Source organism: Staurois parvus, unplaced genomic scaffold, assembly GCF_062004578.1.
Source record: "Staurois parvus isolate SC_StPar_1 unplaced genomic scaffold, SC_StPar_1.0 ptg000607l, whole genome shotgun sequence".
Classification (NCBI taxonomy): domain Eukaryota; kingdom Metazoa; phylum Chordata; class Amphibia; order Anura; family Ranidae; genus Staurois; species Staurois parvus.
The window spans coordinates 4,131,243-4,153,986 of record NW_028318403.1 but is presented as its reverse complement, the minus strand read 5'-3'; the positions used below and the strand labels follow the sequence as shown (position 1 = coordinate 4,153,986).

At 45.4% G+C, this 22,744-nt stretch overlaps 1 protein-coding gene across 2 annotated transcripts; it reads left to right on the top strand.

Annotated features, from left to right (window-relative positions):
• Positions 1 to 2,297: 2,297 nt before the first annotated feature.
• Positions 2,298 to 19,686, top strand: PDCD2L (programmed cell death 2 like). 2 transcript variants are annotated; one of them, XM_089692887.1, is made up of 8 exons: positions 2,298 to 2,427; positions 4,696 to 4,872; positions 6,398 to 6,561; positions 10,904 to 10,973; positions 11,050 to 11,387; positions 17,797 to 17,910; positions 19,138 to 19,283; positions 19,363 to 19,686. In XM_089692887.1, the coding sequence occupies exons 2-8, from the start codon at positions 4,771 to 4,773 to the stop codon at positions 19,491 to 19,493; spliced, it is 1,065 nt and encodes a 354-aa protein (XP_089549013.1). In that variant the 5' UTR covers positions 2,298 to 2,427; positions 4,696 to 4,770; the 3' UTR covers positions 19,494 to 19,686. The 2 variants fall into 2 exon arrangements, with proteins under 2 accessions (XP_089549013.1, XP_089549014.1); XM_089692888.1 differs by having other exon boundaries at positions 2,310 to 2,427; positions 4,717 to 4,872.
• Positions 19,687 to 22,744: the final 3,058 nt, after the last annotated feature.

The window sequence follows — 22,744 nt, the reverse complement described above, 5'->3', positions numbered from 1 at the left end:
GATTTCGGCTCCTTTCACACTTCTCAGGTGCAGAAACACACGGGCATTTTTGCTGCGTTTCTGCTGCATTTTTCACCCGACATGTGACTCAAAAACATACCAAAAACACAACCACGCCTGCGGTTTCATATGTGGAGGAAGGGGCGTCTTTTATCGCATCAAGCATGCGCCACAAATGCAGCAGGCAGGGGGAGGGGAGTGGTGTGAGGGGTGACGGAGGGGAGCGCTGTGAGAGGCAACGGAGGAGCGGTTTGAGGGGCGACTGAGGGGAGCGGTGTGAGAGGCAACGGAGGAGCGGGGTGAGGGGCGACGGAGGGGAGCGGTTTGAGGGGCGTCGGAGGGGAGCGGTGCTGGAGGGAGCGGTGTGAGGGGCAACGGAGCGGAGCGGTGTGAGGGACGACGGAGGGGAGCGGTGCCGGAGGGGAGTGGTGTGAGGGGCGACGGGGGGAGCGGTGTGAGGGGCGTTGGAGGGGAGCAGTGTGAGGGGCGATGGAGGGGAGCGGTGTGAGGGGCGTCGGAGGGGAGCGGTGTGAGGGGCGCCTGAGGGGAGCGGTGTGAGGGGCGTCGGAAGGGAGCGGTACTGGAGGGAGCGGTGTGAGGGGCAATGGAGGGGAGCGGTGTGAGGGACGACGGAGGGGAGCGGTGTGAGGGGCGATGGAGGGGAGCGGTGTGAGGGGCAATGGAGGGGAGCGGTGTGAGGGGCGCCTGATGGCAGCAGTGTGAGGGGCATCGGAGGGGAGCTGTGCTGGAGGGAGCGGTGTGAGGGGCAACGGAGGGGAGCGGTGTGAGGGACGACGGAGGGGAGCGGTGTGAGGGGCGACGGAGGGGAGCGGTGTGAGGGGCGACGGAGGGGAGCGGTGTGAGGGGCAATGGAGGGGAGCGGTGTGAGGGGCAATGGAGGGGAGCGGTGTGAGGGACGACGGAGGGGATCGGTGTGAGGGACGACGGAGGGGAGCGGTGCCGGAGGGGAGCGGTGTGAGGGGCGACGGAGGGGAGCGGTGTGAGGGGCGTCGGAGGGGAGCGGTGTGAGGGGCGACGGAGGGGAGCGGTGTGAGGGGCACCTGATGGGTGCAGTGTGAGGGGCGTCGAAGGGGAGCGGTGCTGGAGGGGAGCGGTGTGAGGGGCAACGGAGGGGAGCGTTGTGAGGGACGACGGAGGGGAGTGGTGCTGGAGGGGAGCGGTGTGAGGGGCAACGGAGGGGAGCGGTGTGAGGGACGACGGAGGGGAGTGGTGCTGGAGGGGAGCGGTGTGAGGGGCGTCGGAGGGGAGCGGTGTGAGGGGCGTCGGAGGGGAGCGGTGTGAGGGGCGTCGGAGGGGAGCGGTGTGAGGGGCGCCGGAGGGGAGCGGTGTGTCGGAGGGCTCATGGCCGGGTGATTTTATTCTGCTTTAACGCAAAAAATGGATGAGGGTGTAGGCAGCCTTAGACTCCGCCTACATCTGACATCATTGGTCAGGGCAGATTATCGACCATCCTGCACCAATCGGCAGCACTGACATACTTTGTTCATGAATACAATCATATTCCGGCCAATCAGATTGGGCGATATATCATCTTATATTAACTAGCAATCAGAATCTGCTTCCCTGTGTGTGGCACATCCATCCAATCGATTGCCAACTATAGATCAATTATTTCCATTGGAAAATAAATCGATTTTTTTATTGAAGCGTGTATCGTCACCTTACTTGTTACAATCTGACTGTAACCTCCACCTTGGATCTACTCAAACTATATATTACAAGGACCTGCCTAATCCATCCAATCCATCTGTATCCAATCAGGCAGGTCCTTGCTACATGGCTGTTGGTAGGTTTAAAGGAGATTGTACAATCGGATTGTAAGGTGTGTGATGGGAGATTGTAGAAGTAAAATCCGATTGTACAATCTCCCACCACACAATCCGATTGTACAATCGGATTGTAGGGCATATCGTGGTAAATTGTAAGGTGTGTGGTGGAAGATTGTACAATGAGTCGGTGCTGTGTGGATCCGGAGTATGGTCGGTGTGGACTGTACAAGTCGGCCAGTTCGGGGCCCCATCACTATACACAGGAGATGACAGCACAGTTCTCTCACCACCCCGCACACGGCGGCAAGGAAAGGGTCAATAGATGAGGCTCCGCCCATTTCCCCCCTCCCCTCCCATTCCAGCGTCTGTGAATAGCAGGAAGAGATTTACATACTGATCGCTGATTGGTCTCCGGGGGACCACCGGATAGGACAGTTATGTGTCAATAAAAAAAGCAGACGGTGACAGCTGTCTGCTTTGCACCAATCACGGATCTCTTAACAGTGCTGGAACTTTAGGTAATACCCCCCGTAGTTTGTGTGACTGGCTGCACTCCGCACATGTGCCGGATGAGGCCTGCACACAGGTCATGGTAGATGGAAGCTGCAGCTGATCTTACCAGGAGCTGCAACTTCAGGTAACCAGTCCATAGGGCTCCTCATAGGGGAATGACTTGTGTGCATTATGGGCTTGGTGCAGGTCGCCGCTAAATCATGAATCCTAGTTACCTCCAGCGTGTTAGAACTGCAGCCACTTCTAGCAGCCTTCCGCTCCAAGCACACATTCATTACATTGCAGCGTACCGATTCTTACATGTGCTGGCTGCATTAGTTTTCTGTTTTAGGCTTTCCTGTTTTCATTTGGTGATCGGACAGTAATTCTTGTCTCTCAAAGAAGTTGTCAGTCCGCCCCTGTGTCCCCCTAGACCAGGGGTATTGAACTAGAATTCAAAGAGGTCCGGTCACTAACATTTCCTTCTGGCCGAGGTCCGAATAGGGTGTGTCTATCAGCGTGCCCCTCTTACATCAGGTGTGCTCATCAGAGTGCCTCTTACATCAGGTGTTCCCTTTTTATCAGGTGTGTCTATTTACATCAGTTGTCCCCATCACATCAGATGTGCTCATCAGAGTGCCCCTTTACATCCGGTGTGCTCATCAGAGTGCCCCTTTACATCAGGTATCCCTAACACAGTGCCACCTTACATCATGTATTCCCATCACATCAGGTGTGCCCATTAGAGTGCCCCTTTACATCAGGTATCCCCATCACAGTGCCACCTTACATCATGTATCCCCAACACATCAGGAGTGCCCCTTTACATCAGTTGTCCCCATCACATCAGGTATCCCCATCAGAGTGCCCCTTTACATCAGGTATCCCCATCAGAGTGCCACCTTACATCGGGTATCCCCATCAGAGTGCCCCCTTACACTCAAAGTACCCCTTTACATCATATTCCCCATCAGAGTGCTCATTCCCACAGTATGTGCCCATTTGTGCCCCCTTAACATTCAATGTGCCCATCAGGGTGCCGCTGTAAGTCCACTCCCTACCTTGAGGGCAGACAGGATCTCTGCCGGGATTCTTGCTGAAGGATTCTTGTGCACAGGCAGGGAGCGGGAGCCAGAGAGACCGTGAGCAGCAAAGGGCGGGGCGCACACGTGATGTCATCGGTTGCCGTGATGACCGCCCTGCTCAGCGGCAGATCTGTCATTGCAGGTTGGCAGTCCAGAAGGAAGCAATGATGGGGCCGTTCTCGGACCGCGCTCCACCATTTCATAACCACTACCCTAGAGAATAAATTGGTGGGTTGTGCAGTTTTTTATGACGCATGGTATTTGCGAAGCGCTTTTTCAGTCACAGTTTTTTGGGAAACTTTCTTGAATTTTAACGTAAATAAACACGATACATAACCCACTTATTGTAAATAAGATGAAAAATGGACACACATATATTTCTATGGACTAGCGGTTGTAGACGGGGGCACTTTAATTTTATTTTTTTTTCCAATTAATAATATATATCATTTTCTATTTCTACACTGTTGCTTTTTTGTTTTGTTTTTATTCACTTTTATTGCTGTCACAAGCAATGCAAACATGCCCTGTGACAGCAATAGGGTTGTGACTGGTACTCTTTATGGAGTGATCTGGGGTCAGAAAGACACCAAATATCTCCTCTGCACTAAAAAGCATTCAAAACGCCAAGATCTGTGTTTTTGAATGCTTTAAATTTTTTTAAATGGCGCCGTTTAGTGATGTCAGATCTTTGCTTCCGGGTTATTATAGCGGATAGCTGTTCAAAGCTGCTTTGTTCGGCAGATGTGCTGGCTGGCCGCTCAGGTCTCCTGGTGGGGCAAGAGATCTGTCGATCTGCACCCCCCCATTTACCCCCAACCACCCACCTAAATCCTAACTTTACATCCAGAAAGTGTGGTATAGGTACAAACATACTCATTGAGGTCAGTTTCAATACAAAAACGTGCATGGGATTGAAAACACACACGCAGACACAGGCACACAGACGCACAGGCACACAAACACACGTACACGCGTGCACACAGACACGCTCAGGGACGCGCACAGACACGCGCACACAGACACGCACAGAGGCACACAGACACACGCACGCACGCACACAGACATATTCGTGCACAGACGCGCGCGCACACAGACACGCGCACACAGACATGTGCGCGCAGAGACGCACACACAGACGCGCGCACACACCTACCTTTTCAGAGTGCAGTATAGATGCCATTCTCTTAAAAGGATGTAGTATAGTGGAGTTAATGTTTTCTGTCCATTGCAGTACATCATGATACCTTTATATATGTACACATGGTAATAACTGCACACTATTACTGCTGTTTTAGTCATCTGATAATCATTTGATTTCCCTGCAGTGTCCTTCTGTTTTACGGCAGATAAATAGACGACACAGATTTTTGCCCAATGTGGCTTTACTACTGCCTGAAGTGATGGCGCTCTCCGGTGAGCAGAGGGTCCTCTTGGGATTTAAAGATGCAGCTTTAGAAGAGAACACTTCCTCCTGGGATGGGAGCAAGATAGGTGGGCTGCCGGTAAGTGATCAGTTTTCCTATAAAAGAAAATAACGAATGGGCTGGTAAAATGCTAAGACACGGGTCTAAATCCCCCTTCCTACTGAAGCCCGATCTGCGTTCGGATCGCACTCTAGAGGCTACTGGCAGGCGGGGAGGAAGCAATGTGATGCCTCCTCACCAGGGGCGGACTGACAACTCATGTGGCCCCCGGGCAATAGGGGATCATGGGGCTCCTGTGTCCTTGCCCAAACTCAAAAAGGCCTATGAAAAAGGTACCAGGGGCATCTCATGGGGCCCCCTACTGGCTCCAGGCCCTCGGGCAGTGCCCGAGTTTCCAAATGGTCAGTCCGCCCCTGCTCCTCACCACCTGTTTTAACCCCATTTTAGCCAAAAAAAGTGGTGCAGCTGCTTGCTTTGCCCTTTTGACTTGAATGTGCCCGTTGAGCGCTACATAACGGGTCAACTTTGCCGCAGACACAAAGTGAAGCATCAAGGCCATGACATGTATACATCTCTGTCTGCTGCCTATTGTAATTTAAGGGAAAGGAGGGGGATGGTTGGCGGGTGGCAAAAATGCACCTCAACCGTGTTTTTTTTTCTGCCCTCCAACCGCAAGTCTAAACAAGGCCCAAGGGGTGTATTTGTAAAAAAAATTGTATAGCTGTTCAAACTGCACATAAATTTGTTTCATGAGAATGGAAAAAGTCGAATGTTCTCAGGTTCTATGCTCTGCAATTCAAATGCATGAATATAGAAAATGTCTCCACGGGCTGTTCTTGTGTGTCTCTTCTGTGATCATAGCCTTATTATCGGAAGACGTCCAGCAGTATTAATCCCCAAAGCAAACATTTATTATATTGCAGCTTACCAATTCATAGATGTGATGGCTGCATTAGTTTTATGGTTTCTATTTTTTACCTGGGGATCCAGCCAGTAAGTCTGCCATTTTTCAACAGAACAAGCTCTCTTGCACTTAGAGATGAGACAAACCATTTAACACTAGAAGGCATGCTTAAAATGATCAGCTTTTATTTACTAATGTTAAACCTTTGTCCCAAAAGGAAAAAAACTGGTTGCTGTAACTGCTTATAACACGTTTGTTGGAGTTCAACTTCAATTTGTTAGTGTATCTAAGTCTGCTAGTACATCTAACATTCCCCTCTCCCCCAGACTGACAGTTCTGCCCAAATGTGCCCCCTGTGCTCCTTCATCCAAAGTGGGGGCACTCTAATACAGGAGGTGTGTTACTGGCCAAATCATCAGGTGAAAACGGGGAAAAAAGCCTGAAAATGAAAACTAATGCAGCCACCACATTTAATGAATGGTAAGCTGCAATATATTACATTTTTGGTTTTGGGTCTGCTTTCAGTTCTGCTTTGAGTTGGCAGGGTTTGTACACGGATAGACGTAGAGGGAAGGTATCTCTGTGCAGGATTTTTAGATATTATTCAGTCCAGTTTGGAAAAAAAAAAACCTTTTTGTTTATTGAAGGGATTTAAGAACATATTTGTTATGACAGTTACCCGTTTTGATTCTTTGACAGGACCCGCCCCCCCATGTGACACTCTGTTTTCCTGCTTGTCCTCTGTGCTCTGCTCCCCTCTGCCATGTTGTACAGATATACTGCCCCCTAGAGGGCTCACTCTTCCACCGTCTCATCCATGTATTTGCATGTAGAAGGAAGTCCTGCTGGGGGAGACCTGAAAGGTAATAACTTTTGACTGATGACTAACTTTTGTAAGTGGTAAAATGCATCCTCCCTGCCTTATCCAAATACAAGCCTTGCTTCTATAGTGTTTCCATGTCTCATTCCAGAAATGTGCGGATAAAGTTGTGTCTCCTAGGCATGCTATGGCTGAATAGATCTAAATAATCTCTAATGAGCAGAAACAGAAGTGTCTGGCATTAGCATGCTAATTAGCTGCATTTGTATTGTAGGGAAGGAAAGAAAGATTTACATAGTTTGGCTGAAAAAATACAAAAGTCCATCCAGTTCAACAATAAAAAAAAAAAAAAAAAGTTATAATCCTACACCCACAGTTGATCCAGAGGAAGGCAAAAACCCAGCAAAGCATGATCCAATTTGCTCCTGCAGGGGAAAAAAAATTCCTTCCTGAGTTACTTGGGTATAATTAGTGCTTTTACCAGCTCCACATTTTAAAACCGTATCCTGCTTTTTAAAGTGTTAATAAACCCAGGACCCTGCATTCACTATATCTGGTCTCCCCGGACCCTGCATTCACTGTATCTGGTCTCCCCAGACCCTGCATTCACTATATCTGGTCTCCCCAGACCCTGCATTCACTATATCTGGTCTCTCCGGACCCTGCATTTCCTATATCTGGTCTCCCCGGACCCTGCATTTCCTATATCTGGTCTCTCCGGACCCTGCATTTCCTATATCTGGTCTCCCTGGACCCTGCATTTCCTATATCTGGTCTCCCCGGACCCTGCATTTCCTATATCTGGTCTCCCCGGACCCTGCATTTCCTATATCTGGTCTCCCCGGACCCTGCATTTCCTATATCTGGTCTCCCCGGACCCTGCATTTCCTATATCTGGTCTCCCCGGACCCTGCATTTCCTATATCTGGTCTCCCCGGACCCTGCATTTCCTATATCTGGTCTCCCCGGACCCTGTATTCACTATATCTGGTCTCCCAGGACCCTGCATTCTCTACAGTATATCTGGTCTCCCAGGACACTATATCTGGTCTCCCAGGACCCCGCATTCACTATATCTGGCCTCCCAGGACCCCGCATTCACTATATCTGGCCTCCCACAGTACACAGAACATGGAAATGCAATTATTTTAGTAAATATAAACTGCTAAATACCTTTTTCTCATCGGCTTTATATAGCAGTCTTATGACTTCTATCATTGTCCAGCAGAGCACTAGTTAAAGCTTGTAGGAGGAGTTTTTTTCATTCAGCCCTTATTATTCTATGAGACTGCAAAACCCTTGATCCTCTGTCTGGACAGTGCTGTTCAGCAGAGGCAGAGCACATGTTCAAGCTTGTGGGAGGAGTTTTCATTCTGCTGTAGGAGGATGCAGGACCCCTGACCCTCTGTCCGGACAGTGCTGTTCAGCAGAGGCAGAGCACATGCAAAACCCCTGCAGGAGCAAATTGGATCATGCTTTGCTGGGTTTTTGCCTTCCTCTGGATCAACTGTTGGTATAGGACTATTACTTTTTATTTTTTTTTATTGTTGAACTGGATGGACTTTGTGGGATGAGTTTTTGAGGAGGAGGAAGATTTCAAACATCTAGTAGTTTCTAGATCTTCCAGAGGATCTCAGTTTTTTTTAAGTGGTATTAAAAGAGAAGTAGGGGGTCTTAATTTTTTTTGGGAGGGGTAAATCTTACTTACCCAAGTGAATGCTGCATCTGTCCCCCACCAGCTCTAACACCCCGGTCACATCGGGTGCGATTTGCATGCTATGCGACTTGAAAATCGTATGCCAAGTCGTACCCCATTGTCCGCTATTAGAGTGGTCATATTGGTGCAGTTCAGACTTGGTTGGAGCCGCACCGATTTCTGTCAGATGTCTTGCAAATCAAGTAAGTAACACAATTCAGAATCAGCTTTGATGTGACCGGGGTCTAAGTGTGAGAACTCGGCCATCACATGACCACTGAGTTCTCACTGCCGCTGTAAGAGCAGAGAGTGGTCACTGTCAGTCACCGCTGTCTGCTTTGCCCCTCGCACTCACTGGAGTGCTGGGCTGTGGAGGGGGAGGGAGTGGCTGGCTTAGGCTGTCAGCGACTAACTGAGAGGCTGAGCCAAGTGCCGCTCCAGACTCTGGGGTGGATCCTGACTTTAAAGTTGGGATCTTTCCCCAGCCTGGACTGGCTGAGTGATGTCAGCCGACAGCGGGCTTCAGCCCACTGTCAGCTGAGAACGGGTCACAGGAGTGCAGAACAAACTGCACCCCTCTAATCCACAGGAGAAGTACAGCCAAAAGAGCTTTGGCTGTACTTCTCCTTTTAAACCCAAAATAAAACATTTATTATATTGCAATTGCACTGCTTGCCAGTTCTTAGACAGCCTAAAAAAAAAAAAAAAAAACAACTTTCTTCTGCTGACATAGCCAATACGTCTGTTTTTTTTAACCACTTGCCGTCCATCTGCTGTTTTTAAATGGCAGGACGGTGTCACTCTAGGGGCGGGTTGCCGTTCATAAACGGCACCTGCATTTTCTAGTTGTGCGCACTCCCTCAGAGCGCGCAGCACCGCGATCCAGTGCCCGCTGTATCTTCCGGACACAGTGGAACACCGATCGTTGGACGGGACCTCTGTGTGAGGTCCCGATCATGTGATCACTGATTGGCCAATCAGTGATCATATCCAGAGTAGTAAGCAAGATGTCACGTGTGACATCATTGCTTACTACGTGTGAAATCTGTGACTGATCACAGAGGTCACATGGTACAAGGCTATTCACAACAGCCTTGTACCATGTGACAAGCTGTGACCAATCACAGCTCACTCAGTAGTTCTCAATGGCTGTAAGAATGCAGCCAGAGAGAAGGAGGAATGATTGCTTTTACAGCCTTCAGCCAATCAGTGTAAAAAAAAAAAAAAAAAAAAAAATCTTCATCACACCCCAAAAGTAGTACCGTGTCACCATGGTGACACCGTACTGCTAGGGTGACAGTATGTAGTAAAAAAAAAAAACACATAAATAATAATATAAAAAAAAATATAAAAACGTTTTTTTAAAAATGATAATTTTTGGTTATAAACTAATTTGTGTTATTTTTTTTTTTTTTACTAAAAAGATAACGGAATAAATTTTGGCAAAGATTTATGATGAAATATTATTTATTTGCAAAATTTTATAAGAAACACTTTTTTTCAAAATTTTTGGACATTTTCATTTAAATAGCAAAAAAAATAAAAATCTTAGGGGTGAATAAATACCACTAAAATAAAGCTTTATCTGTCTCAAAAAAATGCTAAAAAAATTATATAGGTACAGTGTTGCATGACCGCGCAATTGTCATTCAAAGTGTGATAGCGCTGAAAGCTGAAAATTGGCCTGGACAGGAAGGGGGTGAAAGTGGTTAAAGAACAAGCTCTCTTGCAGATTGTACCAGTTACAGAGATGAGACAAATCATTTACCACTGTCAGGGGTGCTCACAATGATCAGCTTTTCTTTGTGTAAAACCTTTATCCCAAAAGAAAAAGAAAACTGTTCGCTTTAACTGCTTATAAAGCGTGAGCTGGAGTTTGGCTTCAATGTGTGTATGTAAATCTGCTAGTCCATCTAACACCCCCCCCCCAAAACTGCCCCATGTGCTCCTTCATCCAGAGTGGAGGCACAGTCATGCAGGAGGTGTGTTACTGGCCAGATTACCAGGTGAAAGCAGAGGGGAAAAAAAAACATCAAACCTTCTTTAGTCATTGTGCTGCCCAGCTACAAATATGTGATTTTCTTCTATAGAGGTGACTGTGATCTTGGTAAACCATGCATTATCTCAAAATAATGCTCACTGCAAGTACTGGCTAACTTTCTTAGCATTACTGATCCTTTTGTATTTTATATTATACAGTATAATCCACATTGATGCTTTTTTATGGGTTTTTTTTTACTATGTAGAGAGACAGTTTTATTAATTACAGGTACTTATATATGGCCGTCAATTTACACAGTACTTTACATATATATTGCACATTCACATCAGTCCCTAATCCTCAAACAGCTTACAATCTAAACTGGGAAAGGAAAAGTTTTCATGTTTCATCTCCTTAGACCACTTTGATGCCTAATGCATAACATACAAAAAACAGGCAATATGACTTTTTTTGTTGTGTTTTTTTTTTCTCTCTACTGGTGTGTATTTTGTTTTTTTGTTTTTTTTGCTTTTGTTTTTTTTGTGCTCCATCCCTTGTTTTTTTTTCTCTCTCTCTCTCTCTCTCTCTCTCTCTCTCTCTCTCTCGTGCAATTTTTCTTTTTTTTCCTTTCCCTCCCTCTCTTTTGCTCCCTTGCTGTCATGCCATTATTATTCTGTTTTTCTTTTTCCTTTTAAATGTTGCACATAGCTGGGTGGCATTACGATCCCAAAGCCTTGAAGGACATAAGCCAAAAATCACCGAGACCTCATCACAGCAGGTATTCCAGAGTTTCATGTTTTAATCCTTGTTATAGGTGTATGCTGCTATAGTTACATCCAGATTTCCCTGTTCAGGAAAACAAGATGGCCACTACAGATTGGTGCGATGACGCTGATAACTGGGGAATGGAGGACAATGACGCTGAATCTCTGACCGAACCTGCAGTATCGCATGTGACAAGCTGCCCTGCAGAAAGCCCATCCACAGACTGGACATCTCAGCTCCAGAACCTTTCACTCACTGACACATCTCAGACGGTACAGTCTAGTGACTCCAGCGACATCTTTCGGTCTTATTATATAGCCGTGGCAGACGAGGAAGAATGTGAAGGGGACACAGATCTGGATCACGCTCGCTGGCTACTACAGGAATATGAGCAACGAGAGGCATCCTCTGTGGAGGAGTTGGAGAGGTGACACACATTTTGTGCATTTAAAGTTTACAATCTCTAGCTAATACTTTTTTTTTTGGCTAGGGTAAGTAACTAACTTTTACAACTCTTGATGCGATATGTTTTTACTGCCAGTTTGCTGCTTGAGAGACTTCCCTTCACTTCCTGTCCTGGAGGCACAAGGGGAAGTGAGCTTAAATCCTGTTTTAAAAATTAGCCACTGCAATAGGTGTCTCCCTTTTTGTGGGATTTTTCTCTCTTCGGTTTCATTCACACGACCGTAAACTTAAAAAAAAAAAAATTTAAATAAAAAAAAAAAAATACACACACACGGCATTTGCCTAGGGCGGCATTTTTTTTCAGGGGGGCAGCACCACCCCCCCCCAAAAGAAGGGATGGAAGAAAGAACACACACAGCGTAGGGACCAGGTGGGATCTGAGAGAGGCTGCTTGATGGTGTATGCAGAGCCTGACTCTTGTTCCCGGGGATGTCCGCAGCTGTGAAGGTGAGTGTCTTCTCTCTTGCCAGGATGGGGGGGTTGCCAGTGTGTATGGGGCGGTGGTAGTGGAAGGCTCTCTTGGGTGGGAGGGGTGCTGTTGGTCAATGTCATGGGGGAGGGGGGTGCTTGTCAGTGTCAAGGTCTCTGTGTGTGTGTGTGTGTGTGTGTGTGTGTGTGTGTGTGTGTGTGTGTGTGTGTGTGTGTGGGGGGGGGGGGGGGGGAGCCAATTTTTGTGTTGCCTAGGGCAGCATGAAACCTAAATACACCACTGTAAACACACACATACAAGTGTATTTTAATTACGGATCTGCATGCAGCTGCATTTGTTTTTCAATGGAGCCATTCACGCAGATGTGTGATCATGAGCTGCTTTCAGATCCGTACCACCGAATCTAAAAATCTGTTTCTGAGAACATGCGATTTGCACGCTTGCCCATATAAACGCATGTATATGCATTTGTACGCACGTAATACAAGCCTAAACAAAGGGAAAAACAAATTATCATAAAACATTAACTATGCATATGTCTTTGTGCATTTAAATGCATCAATACACAAGTATTTTACTGATCATTAGGCAGGAACATTTCTCCTAGAAAACACATCAGTAAAATTTTAATGGCCGTGTGAATGAAGCCTAATGTTGAAATGACCATGATAAAATCTTTGATTGTCCATCACTTTCTGCTGGTTTACCACCAGGACATATAGAGAGGCAAATTTTCCAACAAGAAGGTATGAAAATTGCTCATCTGACCATCCAGTGATGCCTTCATGGACTCAACAATTTTTCGTTCGACTACTATATTATTATTATTATTATATAGTATTTATAAAGCGCCAACAGAACAGGGGATAGAACATGTGACAGAACAATAACAATACAATGCAAAACATGAGGGGATCGAGGACCCTGCTCTTTCGAGCATGTTTTGATTGCTGTAGAACAAACTTTCTACTTCTGGACTAACAAGTGCATGTGCACAAGACTAGTTACCATTTTTCTTGGCTAGGAGTGAATTCAACGATTAGAAATTAATTCATTCCATTAGATTTGATACAAATTTTCCATCCTTGTCCTTCAATTTTTTTTTTTTTTTTTATAACTGTACTTGGTCAAAGCCAATTGTTGAATTTATCCCTTTAAGGCTCCATGTACACTGCAGCTGATAAACTCACGTTTAGGAGCTTTTCTGTGTTTTTTTTCCAGCAGCCCCTGAACTCACCCTAATGTTTTCCTATGTGTCTCTGTACACTATGTCATTTACAGGCAGTTGAGTTTACAGTCGTTTTTTTGAACGCACCAAACTTGTGTTCAGGAGTAGATTTTATCAGCGCTTCAAACACCAAAGGCTTGTTTAACTCTTCCAGATACTGTCCAGAGCCTTTTTTCATCATGAAAAATGCATGCAAAGTGTTTTCCCGGTACTCAAATGGACCTGGTACACCATACTTTGAGGTTTCGCATGAAAGAAAATATGTTAGACACTGCTGCAATAATTTCTGCACAGAAATGAGCTGGAACACATCCAAACCCCACAAAAAAAAGACAGCTAATCTCAACAAATACTGCTCTCTCTGCTTCTGCTCTCTCTATTTCTCTCAAAATGTCTGAAATAGTTAATTTTTTTACTGTTTTTCAGTGCATTCTGAGCATTTTGGAAGGTCTGAGGTTATCTTTAAAAAAAAAACGCTTCTAAACGCAAACGTGGTATGCAAACACAGCTAAACAGACATTTTTTTTTTAACCTACGGTTTCCAGCAGTCAGCTTCCATCATTCAGAAGTGTCCCGTGTACATGGAGTTTAAGGCCAAGTGCATTTTGAATTTTCGGTTTCAGCACCAGAATTTTCATTTCGGTGCAATATATATATATATATATATATATATATATATATATATATATATTTATTATTATTAATACTACATCGAGTTTATATAGCGCCAAAGGGTTTGCTCAGCGCTGTACAATAGAGGGGGGGACAATACATGAAACAGTACAGCAACAACAAACAGCACACGAGGGGTTAGAGGGCCCTACTCTTTCGAGCTTACAATCTAGGAGGGAGGGGGTAGTGGTACAGGAGGAAGTGGCTGTGGGGGATGGAGTGGTAGGAGGAATGAAGGAGAACGGCTGTTAAGTGAGGGTGGGGTAGGCTTCCCTGGAGAGGTGGGTTTTCAGGGAGCGCCTGAAGGTGAGGAGGGAAGGTGACAGTCTGATGGATTGGGGTAGTGAGTTCCAGAGGATAGGGGAGGACCTGGAGAAGTCTTGCAGTCGTGCGTGGGAGGAGGAGACCAGGGAGCAAGATAGAAGGAGGTCCTGTGAAGAGCAAAGGGTACGGGTAGGGTGGTACCTGGGAATCAGGTTGGTGAGGTAGTTAGGGGCTGTGTTGTGAATGGCTTTGTAGGTCAGGGTGAGCAGTTTGAATTTGATGCGTTGGGCAATCGGGAGCCAGTGAAGGATTGGCAGAGGGGGGTGGCAGAGGTGGATATATATATATATATATATATATGTACAGTGGGGATCGAAAGTTTGGGCACCCCAGCTAAAAATTTGTATTAATGTGCATAAAGAAGCCAAGGAAAGATGGAAAAATCTCCAAAATGCATCAAATTACAGATTAGACATTCTTATAATATGTCAACAAAAGTTAGATTTTATTTCCATCATTTACACTTTCAAAATAACAGAAAACAAAAAAATGGCGTCTGCAAAAGTTTGGGCACCCTGCAAAATTTATAGCATGCACTGCCCCCTTTGCAAAGCTGAGACCTGCCAGTGTCATGGATTGTTCTCAATCATCATCTGGGAAGACCAGGTGAAGTCAATCTCAAAGGTTTTAAATGCCCAGACTCATCTGACCTTGCCCCAACAATCAGCACCATGGGTTCTTCTAAGCCAGTGGTTCTCAACCTTTCTAATGCCGCGACCCCTTAATACAGTTCCTCATGTTGTGGTGACCCCCAACCATAAAATTATTTTCGTTGCTACTTCATAACTGTAATTTTGCAGTGGGAGGACTAGCGCCCCATCACTGATGTCAGTGGGATGAATAGTGTCCCATCGTTGGTGTCAGAGGGATGAATAGTGCCCCATCGTTGGTGTCAGTGGGAGGAATAGTTCCCCATCATTGGTATCAGTGGGAGGAATAGTGCCCCATCATTGGTGTCAGTGGGAGGAATAGTGCCCCATCATTGGCATCAGTGGGAGGAATAGTGCCCAATCATTGGCGTCAGTGGGAGGAATAGTGCCCCATCATTGGTGTCAGTGGGAGGAATAGTGCCCCATCATTGGTGTCAGTGGGAGGAATAGTGCCCCATCATTGGTGTCAGTGGGAGGAATAGTGCCCCATCATTGGTGTCAGTGGGAGGAATAGTGCCCCATCATTGGTGTCAGTGGGGGGAATAGTGCCCCATCATTGGCATCAGTGGGAGGAATAGTGCCCCATCATTGGCATCAGTGGGAGGAATAGTGTACAATCATTGGCATCAGTGGGAGGAATAGTGCCCAATCATTGGCGTCAGTGGGAGGAATAGTGTACAATCATTGGCATCAGTGGGAGGAATAGTGCCCCATCATTGGTATCAGTGGGAGGAATAGTGCCCCATCATTGGTATCAGTGGGAGGAATAGTGCCCCATCATTGGTGTCAGTGGGAGGAATAGTGCCCCATCATTGGTGTCAGTGGGAGGAATAGTGCCCCATTGTGGGTGTCAGTGGGAGAAATAGTGCCCCATTGTGGGTGTCAGTGGGAGGAATAGTGCCCCATTGTGGGTGTCAGTGGGAGGAATAGTGCCCCATTGTGGGTGTCAGTGGGAGGAATAGTGCCCCATCATTGGTGTCAGTGGGAGGAATAGTGTCCCATCATTGGTGTCAGTGGGAGGAATAGTGTCCCATCATTGGTGTCAGTGGGAGGAATAGTGCCCCATCGTTGGTGTCAGTGGGGGGAGGAATAGTGCCCCATCGTTGGTGTCAGTGGGGGGAGGAATAGTGCCCCATCGTTGGTGTCAGTGGGGGGAGGAATAGTGCCCCATCGTTGGTGTCAGTGGGGGGAGGAATAGTGCCCCATCGTTGGTATTAGTGACACAAATGATGGGGCACTATCCCTTCCACTGACACCAATGATACTTACCTTGCTGACTCCTGCTCCAGCCTGGGCTCGCTCTCTCCCATCTACAGCCTGCATACCTGGCTGCAGCAGCAAAATTTGCACTTACCTGTCAGCTGTCTTCCTTCTCTGGCCTCTCTCTTCACTCGCTCCTGCAGCTCCCTCGATCTTCTTCGATCTCCGCGCGCTGCCGCTCGGCTCCTCCTCTCCAAGCTCCACCTCCTCGTCGGTGATTGGCCGCCTGTGTGCCTCTCCTGAGCTACAGTTCCGGTGGCCAATCAGCGGCGAGGAGGCGGAGCTGTTGAGTGATCCCGGAGGTGTGGCCAGGTTACAGGGGCAGCATATCATCCCGCCCACAGATCGCCTGAGACAGGAGCGGTGTTTTCCGATGGTTTTAGGCGACCCCTGTGAAATGGTCGTTCGACCCCCAGGTTGAGAACCGCTGTTCTAAGCAGTTGTCTAGAAAACTGAAACTGAAAATAGTTGACGCTCACAAAGCTGGAGAAGGCTATAAGAAGATAGCAAAGCGTTTTCAGATGTCAATATCCTCTGTTCGGAATGTAATTAATAAATGGCAGTCATCAGGAACAGTGGAAGTTAAAGCAAGATCTGGAAGACCAAGAAACATATCAGACAGAACAGCTCGCAGGATTGTGAGAAAAACAATTCAAAACCCACGTTTGACTGCACGATCCCTCCAGAAAGATCTGGCAGACACTGGAGTTGTGGTACACTATTCCACTATAAAGAGATACTTGTACAAATATGGTCTTCATGGAAGAGTCATCAGAAGAAAACCTCTTCTACGTCCTCACCTCAAAAATCATCGTTTGAACTTTGCAAATGAACATATACACAAGCCTGATGCATTTTGGAAACAAGTTCTGTGGACCGATGAGGTTAAAATTGAACTTTTTGGCCGGAATGAGCAAAGGTACGTTTGGAGAAGAAGGGGCACAGAATTTAATGAAAAGAACCTCTGTCCAACTGTTAAGCATGGGGTTGGATCAATCATGCTTTGGGGTTGTGTTGCAGCCAGTAGCACAGGGAACATCTCACGAGTAGAAGGAAAAATGGATTCAATAAAATTTCAGCAAATTTTGGATGGTAACTTGATGCCATCTGTGAAAAAGCTGAAGTTAAAGAGAGGATGGCTTCTACATATGGATAATGATCCTAAACACACCTCGAAATCCACGGGGGATTACATCAAGAGGCATAAACTGAAGGTTTTGCCATGGCCTTCACAATCTCCTGACCTCAACATAATTGAAAATCTATGGATAGACCTTAAAAGAGCAGTGCGTGACAGACAGCCCAGAAATCTCAAAGAACTGGAAGACTTTTGTAAGGAAGAATGGGCAAAGATACCTCAAACAAGAATTGAAAGACTCTTGGCTGGCTACAAAAAGCGTTTACAAGCTGTGATACTTGCCAAAGGGGGCAGTACAAGATATTAACTCTGCAGGGTGCCCAAACTTTTGCAGACGCCATTTTTTTGTTTTCTGTTATTTTGAAAGTGTAAATGATGGAAATAAAATCTAACTTTTGTTGACATATTATAAGAATGTCTAATCTGTAATTTGATGCCTTTTGGAGATTTTTCCATCTTTCCTTGGCTTCTTTATGCACATTAATACAAATTTTTAGCTGGGGTGCCCAAACTTTCGATCCCCACTGTATATATACACACTGTATATTCATTGCATAATGTGTCGCCTGTGCATTACTTTCAGCAGATATCGATCAGCATTAACATTAATTTTGACATCATCCCATATAACAATAGAATTCTTATCAATTATTTGTTATTATTCTGCAGCTGTGAGGTGAAAGGAGCGGGTGAGAAATATGAGAAGAGTGACCTGGCGAGTCGGGATCTCATGTTTTACAAGTTCCTGAAGAAGATCGCTCCTTGCCAGCAACAAATTCTCAGGTTATTCACCTTTTGGGGCAGCCAGAAATGCCGGTGACACATATCCTTTGATAGGCGCAGTGTTGGTGCACATGAAGTTACGGTACTGACCTCAAATGCAGACGACAGACAAGCAACATTTAAAACTTTTGCCTTTTTAAAATTAAATCAGGCTTTGTGGAATGAACTCAAAAAAGGGGAAGAGGGAGACACATTATAAATCTCAAATCCAGGAATTAGACAAAATCTACCCACTTGCACTAAACCAACCTCCAAGTAACACTTAGATTACCCCCCCTACCCCTCACTCGCTATGGCTAGCTTCAGCATTCTCCTTCTCCATTCAAGCACTCAGGTCTGTGGGCAATCCCTTGGCATCCTCATGTACAATGCAGGGCTAATAACCCTTCAATAAACGCAGTTGAGGCGACATTGCAACCGCAGCCAGAAGCACCTTAAAAAGGAGGCTTTGTGGACTGGTTGCACCAGTGGAGGGGCCCAGCTGGAACAAAAAAATACAAAGAGTGTTATTCCTTATTTTTGCACTCTAGACTGATGAATCAGTTAAAGAGGTCCTGTATTATTATTATTTTTTTTTTTATGGGGAGCGAGTAAATTTTTTTGGGGCCCACATCTCTGAAAGTTACAGGACCAGAGGCAGTGCACTGTGTGATCTTGCACATGTGCAGTGGGAAGATGCCTGATTCATTAGGAAGTCTGGATCCCAAATCCAAGATGGCAGCACTGGAGACCTGAAGCGATTAGATGTATCAGCTATTGGAAGAAAGCAATGAACTCCTGGTAAATACTTGATTTTTTTAAAAAGTGAGCGTATACAGTTTTTGCAGCTACTGACTTAATTTTTTTTTTTTTTTTTTTTAAATGGCTCAAGTTCCTCTTTGACCCTTGCAATATGCAGGGGGGGGGGGGTCCCACTGTAAGGGTAGATTTTGTTTAACTCTTGGAGTTGGGCTCTAATTGTTGAGTTACTTTGATGCTTACTTTATTTTTATTTTTTTCTCATGTGATTTTTAATACGCAAAACAAGAATTTAATTGATACAGAAAAATCACTAAAGAAAAACCTGTGTGACCATAATAGCAGGTCAGTAGTGGCAGCATAGTGAACAGGGGCAGGCAAGAATTGAATTTAGTACCCGACTAACCCCTCTTGCAAAATGTTCTGCTTCTGTTATTTCATATGTTATGATTTTTACAAAAACTAAGTGCTTTGTGTCCCCATCTACAGGTACTCTTGGAATGGCCAGCCTTTATGCATAAGCCCCTTGGATGCTGCATCCCGGCCTCCACCATGTCCACGATGTGGGGGCAGAAGAATATTTGAGTTCCAGCTAATGCCAGCCCTTGTTACAATGCTACAGGGAGCTAAAACTGGTGAGCTAGTTTAGGGACACAGGCTGTAGTTTATTTGTCTGTACCTGGGTGTGATTTGTCAAATATTTTTGTCTTTTAGACTTACTATTGGAGTTTGGGACAGTTCTCATTTTCACCTGTGAGAGGAGCTGTTGGGAAGCAAGCGATAGGACAGCGGTACAAGAATTCTGCATTGTGCAGGAGGACCCAGACCAGAAATATTTTAAATAGTGTACAGAATACGCTAAAAAAATGATCACACTAACAAATTACCAGCCTATTTATTTGGGAAGTGCACACAGAATGAACCTTTAAGTAATATATTTATTTTTCAAAGCAAAATGTATACATTGTACACATGGCATCTTATGGAATTCTGTGATGAAATATACAGTAAATTGTCTTTATTATTACACCTGAACAAGACTGCATTGGAATTTCATCTGAAAAAATGTTTTTTTACAAGTATACAGAAATGTCTGATCCACCACTAAGCCCCATTCACCTTGGAGCAATTTGAAGTGCGTTTCCAGAAGCACTTCAATGCATTTTCATTGTGTTCTCTTGTCTTTGCTTGCATCTGCGTGATGTACTTCCACTTAACCTCAGAAACCGTATAGGAGCTTCTTTGGGGCATAATGTTATTTTGGCCCCGTAATACTTCAAGAAGAGCATCTGAAAAAATGTGCGTAATGTGTTTTTTTTACACCTAACAACCATCTCCTCATTTTAGGAACTAGCTTACGTTGGCTAAAGCAAAAATGCTCAAGCCTGAAAACATGAATTTATCCTTAGCACAACCATTTGCAACCAGAGGACCATAGGTTTCCTCCAGAGATTACTAGGGGTTCCTTGGACTGTGGCTGATTGACCTCTCTGCTGATGTCCCTATACCAGGGTTTCTCAACCAGGCTTCCATGGAACCCTAGGATTCATCCAGAGATCACTAGGGTTTCTGGGACTGTGGTTGACTGACCTCCCAGCTGATGTCCCTATATCAGGGTTTCTCAACCATGGTTCTGTGGAACCCTAGGGTTCCTACAGGGATTGCTAGAGGTTCCTTGGACTGTGGTTGATTGACCTCCCAGCTAATGTCCCTATATCAGGGTTTCTCGACAAGGGGTGGGCGAAAGGGGTGGCCTCCCTGGGTGCAATGGTTTGCTGTAGGCATGAGGGCACCTTCTTTCTATTACAAGGCTGACAGGAGGAGTGACAGTGATTTTGACAAGAGAGTGGCTGTTGGGCATAGCATCTCCTAAGCTTGCACATTATGACCTGTGGGGTACAGTTTGGCATCTGCATTTTGGCATCTTTGCCCTGGGCGCTGTATGACCTTGTCCCAGCACTGTTCTCAGCTGTAGTTCTGTGGAACCTTAGAGTTCCTCCAAAGATTGCTAGGGGTTCCTTGGGCTGTGGTTGATTGACCTCCCAGCTGATGTCCCCATACCAGGGTTTTTTCAAACTGGGTTCTGTGCAGCCCTAGGGCTTCCCCAGAGGTTGCTAGGGGTTCCATGGGCAATAGGAGATCTCTGCTTCTCATATGAGTAACCACTGACACCAGTGATCTTTTCACCTATCTGTAAGAGGGGATTCTTCCCAAAGACCACAAGTGTAAAGCATTCTTCCCATCTTGACCATCACAATCATGTGCTGTGATCTGTAAATGTTAATTACTAGCTGGAATTCCCTGAAGACAAAGTTATTTCAAGGGTTCTATCACATTAAAAAGGTTGAGAAAGGCTGGCTTAGATAATTCTGGGTTCAGTGCCAGGACCCTAATGACCTGTTTAGCTGTCTGGAAAGGGGACGGGGACATTCTGACCACCACTGTAAGGTTAAGTGTACACTATAAACAGCAGGCATTTCATCTGTGTTTTTGAAGCCTTAGCAATGCCTGTCAACAATGCTCGTGTTTGTGTTGCGCCAAAATTTATCCAATACAGGGGTATGGAAATTATTTTAACTATCCAAGGAATAAATTGGGGTCCCAATCTACTTGTCCCTCGTGACAATATACTTGTTCTGATAAAAAAAAAAAAAAAATTTCAGGATGGAAAATATGAAGGGTTGCTGTTTATTAGACAGAGGTGCTTTTAAAAATGGGGCTTCATGGCGACTTAAACTTTTTTAATGGTTATTTTTTGCTAGAAAATGTTTTAGAATCCCCAAACAAATAATATATATAATTAAATTTTTTTTTAAAGCAGAGGCCCTAGAGAATAAATTAGTGGGTGTTGCAATTTTTTATGTCACCCAATATCTGTGCAGCGGTTTTCAAATATTTTTATAAAAGCAATAAACTTTTTTTTAATTTGAATGCAAAAACACACAATATGTAACCCAGTTTTCTGGTAAAGATGATGTTAGGCCAAGTAAATAGATACCAAACATCACGCTTTAAAAACGTGCCTGCCCATGCAGTGGCAACAAACTAAATGTTACTGTCCATAGGCAACTATCCAAACGCCTTCATAGGTTACCACTTTAGATTTATAGAGAAGTTCTGGTGCTAAAATTACAGTCCATGATCGGGCGTTCGCACTAATAACTCATGTGTGGGATGATCGCTGTTTGCATGCGTGCTGGACTGACACATGCATTCACCTTTGTGCGTGAGCAATGAGGGATGGGGATGCTTTTAGGTTGGCCTCCCCTCTGATGATGTCCACTGGCACGAAAGGCCTTAGGAGGAGCCAACAGAGCGTGACGTCTTAGCCGCCCAGAGCCACGAGGAGGCCCGGCGGCCATCTTACTTTTGGGTCAGTCACTCTTTTTATTCCCTGAGTGTTTCCACCCTGCTTTTATATGCTGTACATATATACAATAAATTTTTGATTTTAAATACTACACTATGAGGCACTTTTTTGGCTCCTTTTGGAGCTAATTCCAGGATATCCTATTACCTACCATTGCCACCGGAGGGAGTTTCATACCTATAAGGAAAGGCTTAATCAGCCCCGAGGGGACTCCTGGATCTGGAAACTGCTTACTACATACCAATTAGAGGGAGCATCAGGATCATCTGTGCCCAGATGGATATCTACTCTCCCCAATAGATGAGGGATTTCCGGTGGTCTTATATCTTATGCGCATATCCTTAGCGCGTCTGGTGAGTGCGCAATTTTACCATTTGATCCTGACATTCAGCTTTTCACACACAGGATCCTGCGACATCTTGTCTGGACATTGTTATGTTTTTTCACCTGATGTATTTAGTCACCACTTTTTTCTCTGTGTTATTTATCACAGTTTGTGTCACACACTTTACTGTGCTTTTCAGATCATCTGAAGATTTTATTTATTTATTTATATATTTATCTTATTCATTAGCGCCGCACTTTTCTATTTAGGTACTCTCTATGGAGTGACAGCAATAAAAGTGATCCACCTCTATGATATAGGAAACAGGAAGCGGTTATACATCACTTCCAGTTACCCCAGCGCCATTTTTCAAAATGGAAAGTATTTGATCACACTGATCT

Excerpts from the sequence above, each read along its gene's own strand:
- PDCD2L (XM_089692887.1), top strand. The coding sequence starts at position 4,771 with ATGGCGCTCTCCGGTGAGCAGAGGGTCCTCTTGGGATTTAAAGATGCA. Across the intron at positions 4,873-6,397 it reads GCAAGATAGGTGGGCTGCCG|GACCCGCCCCCCCATGTGAC; the intron begins GTAAGTGATCAG and ends ATTCTTTGACAG. Across the intron at positions 10,974-11,049 it reads CCGAGACCTCATCACAGCAG|GAAAACAAGATGGCCACTAC; the intron begins GTATTCCAGAGT and ends TTCCCTGTTCAG.